General features: G+C 39.2%; 1 protein-coding gene and 5 non-coding genes across 6 annotated transcripts in view; 4 read left to right on the forward strand and 2 right to left on the reverse strand.

Annotated features, from left to right (window-relative positions):
- Nucleotides 1-5,643, forward strand: part of LOC126365751 (ZZ-type zinc finger-containing protein 3) — a 71,726-nt gene extending 66,083 nt beyond the window's left edge. Inside the window, exon 8 of the mRNA XM_050008229.1 lies at nucleotides 405-5,643. Within this exon, the coding sequence (XP_049864186.1) occupies nucleotides 405-653 (249 nt within the window). The 3' untranslated portion in view covers nucleotides 654-5,643. The remainder of the gene's footprint in view (nucleotides 1-404) is intronic.
- Nucleotides 5,644-8,507: 2,864 nt separating this feature from the next.
- Trnas-cga (transfer RNA serine (anticodon CGA)) lies at nucleotides 8,508-8,582 on the reverse strand. Its single transcript has one exon. It is a non-coding gene; the product is annotated as a tRNA-Ser (tRNA).
- A 225-nt stretch (nucleotides 8,583-8,807) lies between these two features.
- Nucleotides 8,808-8,882, reverse strand: Trnas-cga (transfer RNA serine (anticodon CGA)). Its single transcript has one exon. It is a non-coding gene; the product is annotated as a tRNA-Ser (tRNA).
- A 244-nt stretch (nucleotides 8,883-9,126) lies between these two features.
- On the forward strand, nucleotides 9,127-9,201 carry Trnas-cga (transfer RNA serine (anticodon CGA)). The gene has a single exon. It is a non-coding gene; the product is annotated as a tRNA-Ser (tRNA).
- Nucleotides 9,202-9,426: 225 nt separating this feature from the next.
- Nucleotides 9,427-9,501, forward strand: Trnas-cga (transfer RNA serine (anticodon CGA)). The gene has a single exon. It is a non-coding gene; the product is annotated as a tRNA-Ser (tRNA).
- Nucleotides 9,502-9,726: 225 nt separating this feature from the next.
- Trnas-cga (transfer RNA serine (anticodon CGA)) lies at nucleotides 9,727-9,801 on the forward strand. Its single transcript has one exon. It is a non-coding gene; the product is annotated as a tRNA-Ser (tRNA).
- The last annotated feature ends 4,069 nt before the right edge of the window (nucleotides 9,802-13,870 follow it).

The raw sequence follows: 13,870 nt of genomic DNA on the forward strand, positions 1-13,870 counted from the left end.
CATTTTTCTGAAACGCTGACCCCCAAGTATTCTAGGCTGTACTAGACCACATTTATTTTTTATGTAGGTTCATTAACCTTGTTAATGAATCCTGGCGATATTGTTTTTCTGTTCTTGCAGTAAACATTAATCTTTTAGTAATTGGGAATATTTTTATATTTTTTGCCTATTTTTGTGTTTTTAATTGGTATCATGTTGTCTTGTACAGTGTGATTGTCTTTAAATATATATTGACTATGTGCTTCATTACACAAATTCTCAGGATTATGTCCTCACTTGTATTTCAACAGCTTCACTTCATGATTAAGAAACCTTTAATTACATGACCTTTCTTTCTACTCTCTCCTCTCATTACTAACACAGTCTACACATGTTTGAAAAATGGCTTCAATTTTATATTTCAGTGTCGAGAATGTGGTGAAATACCAATCTGTGGAACACGTTGGCACTGTACAGACTGCCCAACGGACCTATGTACAGACTGTGTTGCTGCTCCTTTGGTGGATCCTCGGATTCCTCTGAGACATTCATTAAGCCATACACTTGTGACTGTGAAAACTGCTGTCCCTTCGCCGTGTGCCCAAGATGAAGACAGCAATTCTCAAACATTTGTCCCACAAGCTTATCTCGATCCTAACTTTTTACCACAATAGGCAGTCGAGTTGTTTGTGTCTGTTGGTGTGCAAATGTAATGGTTGCATGCTATTATTATTTATTTGCTCATATATAAATTGCTAGCTGCAGTTTTGAAAAACTGCAATTTTTTTAGATATTATGTAATAACTGGTTAGAATTCTCTTTGGTGTGTGTGTGTGTGTGTGTGTGTGTGTGTGTGTGTGTGTGTTTACTAATATCAGTATTTTATAGTTCTTGTGAACTGATAGCTTAACAGTTGGTGGTAACCTCCATTAATAAGGTCAACTGCTGTTTACAGGGTACATTATTTGGTCTCAAGATTTCATATTAATTTGTTATTGTGTGTTTGCAATGTTATTGTGCTTATAGTACTATTTTACGTATATTTGTAGTGGTGTAGTTCAATCTTAAAATCCATATTCTTGTGATAAAAGGTAAAAGATCTCATTTATTTTTCATTAAAGAGCATTAGTATATATTGAACAGAAAAATATTGTGTATGTTAGAAAATTAAATTGTAACATCTTACATGCAAAAGGAAAAGCTACACTCTTGAATGCCCCAATTTTCACAAGTACGTTTCGTTTATTGATATGTATATTTTCCAGCTGCAGTTTTGACTATAATTTTTAAAAAGTTGAGATTATTTGTTTCTTCTCTTTACTGAAGTAAATGCAATGATGGCCATTTATCACAAGCTCAAAATGTTTGCTGTATTGGGGCTTGATCTGTGTTTTGGTATTGGTTCAGATAACAGCTTACTTAATGCTGAAGAGGAACATCAATGAAGGTCTCACATCTAAATAACATTGATTACTAGGACATGCAGGTTATCCTCAATATTGTAACTGCCTAGTTTACTTGTAGTCCTTTCATTGCAAAGGCTGACAACTGATGTCATCACAAAAAAAATCCACTGTCTGTTCCAACAAATGTGACCCAACTGTTCTAAAAAATGTGACCAAACGACTAAACTAAAGAGTCTCATGGCTACTGCGTAAACACCCAATCAGCTCCTGTTGCTAACACTGCAGCAGTTTCTGACTGGATCCACCCACTGCCTGCCTGGGGATTCTGCCTGCTACAGCTTCTGTCCTGTCACACTTGCCCGCAGAGTGCATTCTCCTGAATTTTATTAAATTTTACCCTTTGACCCTGCCTGTTCCCAGCTTGATGTACTGTTGAGGGGCACTCGCCACTTTATTGACTGTATTTTTGCATTATTGTTCAGTAGTTCTTCAGAGGATGCATGGAGGGGTAGTGACATTTCTCTCAGTATGGTCACACACTGCATCCTAAGCCTTTCATTGGCTTTAGGTGATGCGGTGCTGTCCCCACCAGAAGACACTCTTTTTTCCTCTCATCTCACACTCTCCCATTATTTTTAATTGTGGTCTGTGTCAATGGCTCCATCGAGAGAATACACAAGGCTCCCTTTAATGTGTTTATATCTTATAAATATTTAGCTCATTAACACACAGCTGTCCATTTGCCTGGCACGTGTCTGGCAGCTTCCAGTGTTGTGGTTACGCCTTTATGCTTTCACTGCTGCCCAAATTATTAATATTTTCCCTGATTTTTTCTTAACATATTATTGTCAGGCTTGGCTTGCCTTATTTTTCCTGATTTTTTTTCTTAACATGTTATTGTCAGGCTTGGCTTGCCTCATGGATGTAATAATGAGTCAGTTGCATGAGAGGTATGTAAACTCTTCTCGGTGGGGCTGTATGGAGGCTGCTGACAAAGTCAGAGTCAAGTACTCATCTGAGTTTGCCTTTTACATTTCCTACCCTATCCAAATATGCCCTATGGATTGACTCCAAAGCTTCAGCTCGCTTCAATCTTCCATGTATGATCTCTTGCTGCCCTGCTGAACTGGCACTATGGGGGCAGGCATGTAGTGGTGGGAAGTTAATCACATTACCTGAGGTGTTAGTGCGATGACATTTTTGAGCTGTTCACCTGAATGTATGCTACGATGAAGTCTCAATTCACTGATGTATCATTCCTCTCAGAAGTGCTGGTTCAGCAGTACTGCATGCGAGCCTCTGTCTTCGAAGGTGTGGATTAACACTTGTGGTGGGTTGAAGTTTTGAGTTAGTCAGTGATGCGAACTTGGATAGCATAATTGGTAGCTGACTGCCCATAAGAGGCAGGGATCTAAATTTGTGTTCTGGTCCAGCCTGCAGTAAACTTTGGATACCATCACATTGTTCATGATCTTATTTGTCTTTTCAGTTGCATAGCCTCCAACCTTTGCATGATATTATTTATTTCCTGTGTCACTGAAAATATTCCTTCTGTGTTGATAAATAATAGTCATCATTGTTACAATATAATTTCTGAAATATTCAGGATATATTTTTATAAACATTACAAAACTGCAAATGTTAGGGACAACGTTGTTGTATCACTGGCCCAGCCTGAATCAATAGATTACACATTTTTCATCATCAGAATTTGTTATTTTCATGTAAACTCCTTCCATCTAGAAACCCACGCAGAATTGGACCATTTAAACTGCTTTTATTGTGGATAATTCAAGTAGCCTATTCATGAAATTAGTAAAGCATTTCTTTCAAACAATGGAAATCCAGGATAGAATGTAACAATATGAGAGAAGGAAATTTGCTGCTCACCTTATAGTGGAGATGCTGAGCTGCGATAGACACAATAAAAAGATTCACACAATCATAGCTTTCAGCCATTAAGGTCTTTTGTCAGCAGTAGACACACATACACACACACACACACACACACACACACACACACACACACACACACACACACACACACACACACACTCACGCAAGCGCAACTTGCACACACACCTGCAGTCTCGGAGAGCTGAAACTACACTCAAATGTAGTTTCAGCTCTCAGGGACTGCAGATCTGTGTGCAAGTTGCGCTTGCATGAGTGTGTGTGTGCATGTGCGTATGTATGTCTGCTGCTGACAAAAGACCTTAATGGTTGAAAGCTATGATTGTGTGAATCTTTTTATTGTGCCTATCGCAGCTCAGCATCTCTGCTGTATGGTGAGTAACAACTTTCCTTCTCTCGTATTATTAAAGCATTTCTTTTTATCGTTTAAATAACATTCAGTCTAGTTATTCTGTACTGGCTACATTTTTAAAAATTGTTGGAAAGGAAATTCATGATAGTCTTGTCAAATAAACCTTCCTAGTTTTTGGCAATGAAGATGGACACCGTGGAAAATATAAATCACTTCAGAATTTCCCAACATTTTACTGCTTGTTTCTGTATTCTTTAGTTTTATTGCACTTGTGGCAAAAAGTGACGTTGTTATTGATGCACTACAATGATTAACTGTAAGTATAAGCTTTGTAACATGCTGCCATTAGAAATATGTGGCTCTACTGCCCTAGCAAGCACTTACTTGTCGTTTATAATTTGGATTGATCATTACTCTGTGTGACTTTTCCCACCATGTACGATTCTGGTAAGTTCACAGAATGTATCTCTTTCTCAGAGGAGATTATACCTAGTTTTACTGTTGCTCATTAATTTCTTTTAATCCTCATCTGGTTTCTAGTTAATGGTTTATTAGCCATCCATGCTTAAAGCCAGACCATTTTCCACACTCTCAAGGACTGCACCACTTGACAATCTTGCAGGCTTCGAAGTCTTCAAATTTATTTAACTCTGTCAATGAGGGAATAAGTATAATATCAATGATCTATTGACTGTGACCTGCTCAGCTCAGATTATTTTCTGGCACCATCTGTTGGACTCGTAACCATCCTGCTAGAAAAAGCTTCTAATGGAAAAGTAGAGCATCTCACATTATGAACAAATAATGTGCAGTATATGTTTATTTTATATTATCTGCTTGTTTCATTTCAACACTTTTTAGAGAAACTTCAGTATTGGTCATGCTGAATAAAATTATGTGACCTAGTTTGAGTTGAAATTAAGTTCCAGAACTGAAGTAACTTGAATTTGGTTGGAAGTAAATCAGTCAGTAAAATAATCATATCTTTACTCAGTAATGCAGTGGCCTTTGATATTATTATTATTTTACTTTATTCTACTGAAGACGTCTTCCCCCACCTTTTCTTCCTTTTTTTATATAAGAAAAGATAGCTATTTGAAGATGTATATGAAGGTTGGTTATTTGGTTTCTCTCAACGACACATTTTGAGTAAAAATAATCAAATATTCCTTTTAAATAAAAATCAACTCTTTCTTCTTCTATTTCATAATAATATTAGTTATTATTATTATTATTATTAATTATTCACATAAATCACATACATGACTAGTCATACCCTCCTGGTCTCTGGCTGCTGACTGTGCACTTAATGCACGGCAGCACCGAATTGGGTACTCTGCAATAACTTGTGGCTCTGTAACAGGCAAATGTACATAAAATAAAACATTTATATATCTTAATATTATTAAATGTAACCAAAGTCATTTATGAGTAAAAAGTGAGGCCATTGTCAACCCAAATTTGTTGGGCTTTTGTAGGCATGGTTCTATTGGAGTTGATGTGATCTTGCCTTTCTCCAGCCACTGAACAGTTTTTCAATGCCAGATAAACTTGTATTTACAGTTTAAAATACATTATGTTGTAACAAGAAAACACAGTACTATAGCAAAACATTTTTATTTTTTCACCTCCATTGTGGGTTATCAAAGTTCATTTTTCAGTGTCTTGGAAATTTTCAGCGTCTTGGAAATTTTCAGTATTCTAGTTTTTTCTTAATGTGTATTTAGTTACCTCCTCGTAAAATTCATTACTGGATTGAAGAAACACATTTTGAAACATATTAGATAAAACAAGGTTTAAGAGTATGGCTTTAGGTCACTCATGACCCATTGGAGAAGTTACTTTTCTGGTGTACTAAAGGAACATCTATTTTAGAATGATGAGATATACAAGGAAAACAGTAAATAAATAAGTAATAAAGTTAAGTAAATAAAAGTTAAGCTGGTATTATGTACTTATGTAAGATTTAAAGGACATACTGATTATTTTTTTTGAGGGTGGGGGGGGGGGGGGGGGGGGGTACACAATGGGGAATATGTTCTTGAAGACGGTGTCCAGGAAGATTTGTAAGTAGTTGTTCCAGGTCTCTTATTGTTCTTGTTCTTGTTCCAGTTTGTCCTCTTGTGCGCACCCTACAAGCCCTTAAAATACTTAATCATGTGCTTTTGGTGTTTTACAATGATTGCATGCACTAGTATGATAGAAAATCCTCATTGTAGCTGTTTTTTTGGCTGGAGAAATGGGTTAGCATTTGACAAGGCCAGAGCAGTAATTGTGATGACTCCTTCATCTGCTTTATTCATCTAAACTAATATTCTTTTACACGTTCCCCATATGTCACTGCTTTCTTTGCATATGATGTGATGCTTCCTCACTTCACAGCTTTCTCAGTTCCCTGATTAAGGTTGATTTGCACCAATTTTTATGTGTAAGGGCAGTTCAGGGACTATTTTGTACTATGTGCCTTTGGCATACACTAGCTCAATTATTTTCTGAAATATTTTCCATACTTGTAGCCAGTCATGGTCTGGAAATATCATCTCTATTTTGATTTTCCCTGTTTTCTCAAGGTGGTGTGCTACATTCATGTAAACCTTCCTATTGATAGGACTGATCACAGTAGCCAGTGTGTAAGTGTGTAGCTTTTACCTAGACACAGTTGCTGATGTGCCACGACTTGAAGGGATCAACACCTCTGCTGTAGAACAGCAGTGGTAATTTCTGCATTTCTGTCTTTCATTACGAGATCTGTGTTGCAACAATGAATGCATTTTGTCTTTATGACCAACAAACCGAGTCCTCCCTCTTCTGTCATTAGAAAACACATTACTTTCAAGACTTGGAATATTTCTCACTGTAAGTATAAGCTTTGTAACATGCTGCCATTAGAAATATGTGGCTCGACTGCCCTAGCAAGCACTTACTGCACAGCCTACCAAGCTTTTGACAGAATCATTGCACTGATTAGTTTTATATTTTGTGAAAATATCAGGTTCTAATTGGCAAGCATGCATTCTGCAAGTTGTAGTTATAGATACATTCTTTGGTATTTGGGTTCAGCCGGTGCCACTACCCTTCTAATCTCATGACATAATGGTAACTACATGCATAGATTGCATATTGAGATTTGATCTTCATGTACGGCCATGGAATTGATGTCTCCTCCCAGCACAATATTGCCGTTGTTGTATAAGCAGATGTCTGATACAGTAATTTTCTACCATATACCACCCATAAATGTTCTTAAGTAGTGGTAGTGTGTCTTCAGTATTACTGCTTTGTAGCCGTTTTGCATGAAGAGCATGCCACATGTTTTAGTCCCTGCATAACCAATATTTTCATCTCAGACTTACATCTTGTGTCTATGTCGCAAGAGAGGTTATATCTTGCTGTCCGTTCCATTTGTGATTGAACACTTTCGTTGCAGTGCGACACTGCATTGATATTGCAGGCAAGTACTTAGTACTTTATATTGATGTTTCTGTGAATCTTACACAGTTTGTGGTCTTCCATTTCTCTTAGCTTGTTATGTACCTTTGGACGTTTGGAGCCGTTCATTTTCGTTTTGTTCGACTATTACTCTTCATCATAGCCATCACAGCATTCTTCTCCATATTTTTTTATAACCTGCTTGACTTTGCTGCCAGTTTTTGGTAAGGCACCATCGTATCTTATTATGGGTGATATGAGCTGTCATTCTTGGACCTTGCAGTTTGGCAGAGTTTGTCAGTATCCTGAACAGGTGGATTGGTTCTGTATTTTCACTCGCCAGCTAGCAGACATATTGCTGAAAATGCCCTTGCTTTCTTTTGTTTGCTCATTGCTGGAGTGGTCAGAGTTTAGCTACATTTTCTCCCCTACACTTCCTGTTTCTTCTGTGTTTTGTCTGTCTGCAGGGTTGCCATGGACTTCTATTTGTTACAGCATCAATGTTGGTTAATGCCATTTGCACACTGTTTCAACCGTCACACACTGTAAGTACAAAGTCCAGCAGAATTTGAAATATAGGTAACACAACAATGCAAATCAACATTCACAAGTGTGATGTGCAGTTGAGAAGAGTAGTGTTTGTCATTAACATCACATACGGTTTTGAAAATATCACCAAAATGATGTCCGTCCTCTTCTACACACATTGTAAGTCCCTCCCAGATGTTCTGCATGACCCTCCTGGTCAAGTCTTGTGGCATTACTCTGATTTTGTGGCAAATGGGGTGGTTTCAGATCAAATAGTGTTCACAACTTCGGACAGAAGACATGTGGCATGAGGAACCCCCTGAGAAATAAATGGTGGGGGATGAGATCGGGAGAATGGGCTGGGCATGAAACATCACTCCGTAAAAAGATCAGACGCCCTGGAAACATTTATCTGAGGAGGCCAGTTGATGTCTTGGCTATGTGTAGTGATGCTGTCTTACTAAAACCACACAGTAGGATTCTGTAGGTCATTGAGTGTCAGCTGCAGGAAGTTTCGTAGCAGTTATACATAATGATAAGATGTTATTGCCACTGTTACATCCTCTTCTTACTGGCAGTAGACTGGTGTCAGCTGTAAAAGCTTCCAGGAGAGTCTAACAACATGCTCTGCGGTTTGCCCAATCACAATTGCTGAGTTCCTGCACACTCGCCATTTTGTAAATTTCATCTTTGGGTGCAGTGTGAGAGTCCCATAGCAATTGCATGTCTACAGATTGAATGTTGAGGACATTCCATGAAGGCATGTTTCACAGAACTGATGTTCTCTGGTGTTCAGACACTAAAGAGGCCTACCAGGCAGCTTTGTTTTAACAGAATGAGATTTCCACTCTGCAGCGGAGTGTGCGCTGATATGAAACTTCCTGGCAGATTAAAACTGTGTGCCCGACCGAGACTCGAACTCGGGACCTTTGCCTTTCGCGGGCAAGTGCTCTACCAACTGAGCTACCGAAGCACGACTCACGACCGGTACTCACAGCTTTACTTCTGCCAGTATCCGCCTCCTACCTTCCAAACTTTACAGAAGCTCTTCTGCGAACCATGCAGAACTAGCACTTCTGAAAGAAAGGATATTGCGGAGACATGGCTTAGCCTCAGCCTAGGGGATGTTTCCAGAATGAGATTTCCACTCTGCAGCGGAGTGTGCGCTGATATGAAACTTCCTGGCAGATTAAAACTGTGTGCCCGACCGAGACTCGAACTCGGGACCTTTGCCTTTCGCGGGCAAGTGCTCTACCAACTGAGCTACCGAAGCACGACTCACGACCGGTACTCACAGCTTTACTTCTGCCAGTATCCGCCTCCTACCTTCCAAACTTTACAGAAGCTCTTCTGCGAACCATGCAGAACTAGCACTTCTGAAAGAAAGGATATTGCGGAGACATGGCTTAGCCACAGCCTAGGGGATGTTTCCGGAATGAGATTTCCACTCTGCAGCGGAGTGTGCGCTGATATGAAACTTCCTGGCAGATTAAAGCTGTGAGTACCGGTCGTGAGTCGTGCTTCGGTAGCTCAGTTGGTAGAGCACTTGCCCGCGAAAGGCAAAGGTCCCGAGTTCGAGTCTCGGTCGGGCACACAGTTTTAATCTGCCAGGAAGTTTCATATCAGCGCACACTCCGCTGCAGAGTGGAAATCTCATTCTGGAAACATCCCCTAGGCTGTGGCTAAGCCATGTCTCCGCAATATCCTTTCTTTCAGAAGTGCTAGTTCTGCATGGTTCGCAGAAGAGCTTCTGTAAAGTTTGGAAGGTAGGAGGCGGATACTGGCAGAAGTAAAGCTGTGAGTACCGGTCGTGAGTCGTGCTTCGGTAGCTCAGTTGGTAGAGCACTTGCCCGCGAAAGGCAAAGGTCCCGAGTTCGAGTCTCGGTCGGGCACACAGTTTTAATCTGCCAGGAAGTTTCATATCAGCGCACACTCCGCTGCAGAGTGGAAATCTCATTCTGGAAACATCCCCTAGGCTGTGGCTAAGCCATGTCTCCGCAATATCCTTTCTTTCAGAAGTGCTAGTTCTGCATGGTTCGCAGAAGAGCTTCTGTAAAGTTTGGAAGGTAGGAGGCGGATACTGGCAGAAGTAAAGCTGTGAGTACCGGTCGTGAGTCGTGCTTCGGTAGCTCAGTTGGTAGAGCACTTGCCCGCGAAAGGCAAAGGTCCCGAGTTCGAGTCTCGGTCGGGCACACAGTTTTAATTTGTTTTAACACTCGAACCCATTCTTCTCAAATTACTGACCCACAATGGAGTTTGGAACTTTCGCATGTTGACCTAGTTTAAAGTGTCTATGATATAAACGCGGTGTTACAGTAAAAGTTGACATTTTTTTAAGTGAGTCTCAATTAGAAAATCTCAATGTTCTCTACTCCGTGCCATGCAAGTGACTGACGCTGTCTGATGAGGCAGTGCATGTGTTCTCCAAGGCCTCCCTTCTTGTTGTGCACAGTTGTGCCACAACACTGCATGTGATGTTAATGGCTCACACTACTTTTTCAAATTGTGCATTAAATTTGTGAATGTTATTTTCCATTGCTGTGTCACTTTCATTTAAAAAATTTGTGAGTTAGTTCTGTTGCACCCTGTAGCTGAGCTTGATGATGATTTTTTGGGCTATTCAAACACAGGTGGGTCTGCTGCCATGCATATTAAATATGTTTGTTGCGGACCATTGTAGGACATGAGGTTTCTACGTCCACCTTTTATTAGAAAGCAGGATTTTTTTTAATTTGATTTTTATTTTGTGTGTGTGTGTGTGTGTGTGTGTGTGTGTGTGTGTGTGTGTGTGTGTGTGTGTAAAAGTTTGGTTTAACATTCCTTATCCCAGAATCAACTTTATATCTGTAGTCATCAGGCCATTTATTCCCACTAACAGATAATGTACCCCAGATAATTTCGAGCACTGTGCAACTTATGTATGCAGTGTTCAATTCCAGGAACAGACTGTACAGAGTGAAGTTAAGTTTTCTCTTAAAACTTGTGCCTATTCAATTTTAAGTCCAGCTCATGCTCACTAATGAATTTCTTTTGTCAAGGGCCTGTTGAAATTTATGGCAAAAGTGAACTACACTATATTCAGGTAACTGGTAGTCATAATTTTTCTGATGTCATCCACCAGATTTTACAAGCAATGTTTGCCAGGGCAATTTTCTGTGATGCTGGCAGTTCAGAATTGTTGGGACAGCCAACATAAACAAGCAAAATTTCAGTTTTGTTGAGATTCTGTACTATGATCTAGAAGAAGCAAAACTCACACCATTCTCTAGTCATCCTGTCTTATGTTTTCCATTGATTCTATAAATTGTGTCAGACAAATGCCAACATAGTTCCATCAAAAATGCTGTCATTGTTTTCATCCTTACCCAACTGACCTCTAAAGCCTGAGTCATTTGATTTAAATCCTTAAAAACAGCTCTAATTTTCGTGGAATATTGTTCTGCATGGAAAGGTCATTTGAGTGTTATTAAATTTGAATTGTGTCTGCATATCAGACACAAAGTAATGGGCTGTGAAACTAGCTTTCATCATGTTGTATAATTGGGAAATATACTGCCATGTTGAAAAATGGACAAATTTGTTGACAGCTTGAAAAGTTTGTTGTGGAGTTTGTGTTACAGTATTATGGGGAAAATTGATGTTATTGGCTTATGGAACATGTATTAAACTGTGTGTGTGTGTGTGTGTGTGTGTGTGTGTGTGTGTGTGTGTGAGAGAGAGAGAGAGAGAGAGAGAGAGAGAGAGTTTGCAGGTACCCCCTCACAATGAACTCCATATGCAAAAAATTTGTTGGCATGTAATTGATTGTAACATGTACTTTGCGCAAGAAGATATATGAGTCACAAAAATGTAAATGTTGTATCGTTAATTGTTTGTATAATGGTTTCCTTGTGTAGAAGCTAATGTTTTCATTGTATGATAATCTGACATATGCCATTACTGATATTATTGCTGTAATGTTAAGTTTGATATTGGTCTTTCACAGTAACAATAATTGAGATAATAATAAACAATAATTAAAGATCTGACCAATGTATATATTTGTAAGAGGTGGGTGAACTCTGTAGGACATAATTGGAGCAGGATAAGAATTTTCACACTTATGTGTTTAGTAATATCCATTGTTACTGTTTATAAGATACTAAATATTATACCAAAACAGGGTTTATGCTGTGAAAATTTGGAGTTGTGTCTGTTTAATATCAAATAAATATTTTTTTCTAATAACAATTTTATATAAGTGCTCTTGATTAATTTCCACCTTACTTGCAACATTAAGAGTATGGTAACTTTTTTATGCTATTGTGACAGCATTACAATACTTAACAGTGGTTAAGCAACAGTGTCTACAGTTCCAATGTTGCTTATTTTATTGACTTAAGTTCCTTGTCACTATTTGTGGCCGTATTTCCTCTCAGACACACATCAATCTGTGATGCACAATTTCCACAAAATTCTCAATAGACAGTATAACAGCAATATGAAATAGCATACAAGGTGTGATCATAAAGTAACAGGAATTTTTTAATTTTGTGGTCTTTGTACATCTGATTTTCAATTTTTGAAGTAATTGATACACACGATTCTGATGAACATTAGCATTTCAGCTGTTTTGAATATTTGGTTTATTGTGCCAGTCGAAAAGGTTATACATGCTTCCGAGTGCTCGGCGAATTTTGCTTTTAAAAAGGATGGAACAAAGAATTTACATTAAATTTTGCCTGAGAAATGGAATGAAGTGCAGCACCACATTCGAAATATTGCTGTAAGATGTTGGAAATGATGTCCTCCCTCAGTGCACTAGCACATCAGTTAATGATGATAGTGTTCAAGACGTAAAGAGAATGGTCCTTGAAAATTGCCAAATAACCATCAGAGAGGTTGCTGTTGATGTTAGCTTATCCTTTGGCTCATGTTCTGGGCAAAACGTGTAGCAGCAAGTTTGTTCTGAAATTGTTCAACCTTGACCAAAAACGACACCACGTAGACATTGCTCAGGTATTGCTGAATGAAGTTGACAACAACAAAGAGAACTGCTAAAGAAGGCTATACAGGTATGATATCGAAACCAAGTCACTGTCGTCCAAATGGAAACTGCCTGAAGAGCCAAAACTGATAAAAAGTTGATGAGTTCGATCACATGTGAATGTTCTCACTGTTTTCTTTGATAATGGTGTAGTGCATCATGAATTCGTGCCTTATGGTAGTATGGTCAGTAAGGAATACTACCTGGAAGTTAAGCGCCGTTTGCATGAAGCAATCCAAAACAAATGACCAGTATTGTGGCAGAACCAGTTATGAAAATTGCATCATTATAATGATCCTACTAGTACATTATTTTTTGTCTTGGCTACCGTATTCACTGGACACAGCCTCCTATGACTTTTTTCTGTTCCCAAGGCTGAAGAGAACCATGAAAGGATGTCATTTTGCCTTCACTGATGAGACAAAAACAGAATTGCTGAAGAAGCTGAACACCATAACAAAAAGTGAGTTTCACATGTGCTTCCAAGATTGGAAAAAGCACTGGCACAAGTGTATTATATCTAGGGTTGACTGCTTTGAGGGGGACAAAGTTGATGTTGAAGAATAAATACAGATTCTCCCAGAAAAAATTTCCTCTTACTTCTTGATCATGTGGACCATATGCAAACCTATTCACAGGCAGTCTATAAGAATCCTACCTAACAACACAGGAATCCAAACTTCTCACCTGGTCCGGTTTCCTTGATGACATCTTCATGATTCGGATCACGGGTGATTGGCACACTATATATATTCCTCCAGAGCCTCATTACCTTCTAACCCATTCTCTTCACCTGGTCCCCCTTGGCCCAACAAGCCGCATTCTTTAATGTCAACTTCACCCTTCCCCCTTATGGATGAAGTTATCAGTAGCTCTGTGCGCATCAAACCTACCAACCACCAACAGTATCTCTCCATTTCTGCGGGTGCCACCCATTCATTCCGTACAGCCTAGCCACTTGTGTTCGCCACATCTCCAGCAACAAGTACTCTATCACCAAATATGCCGAGAGTCTTGCTGAGGCCTTCACAAACTGAACTTGGTCTCCCCAACTTGTCCCAAAACAGATCTGCATTTTGTCTCCCTCGTCACTTGCTATATCTCAAATACCCACAGACCAAACACAATGGAGTGTCCTCCTCGTGATTCGGTACCATTCAGGACTGGAGCATCAGAATCATGTTCTTTGGCAGGGTTTTAAGTACCTCTCGTTGTGCCTGAAATGAGAAATATTCT

Source organism: Schistocerca gregaria, chromosome 4 (assembly GCF_023897955.1).
Source record: "Schistocerca gregaria isolate iqSchGreg1 chromosome 4, iqSchGreg1.2, whole genome shotgun sequence".
Lineage (NCBI taxonomy): Eukaryota > Metazoa > Arthropoda > Insecta > Orthoptera > Acrididae > Schistocerca > Schistocerca gregaria.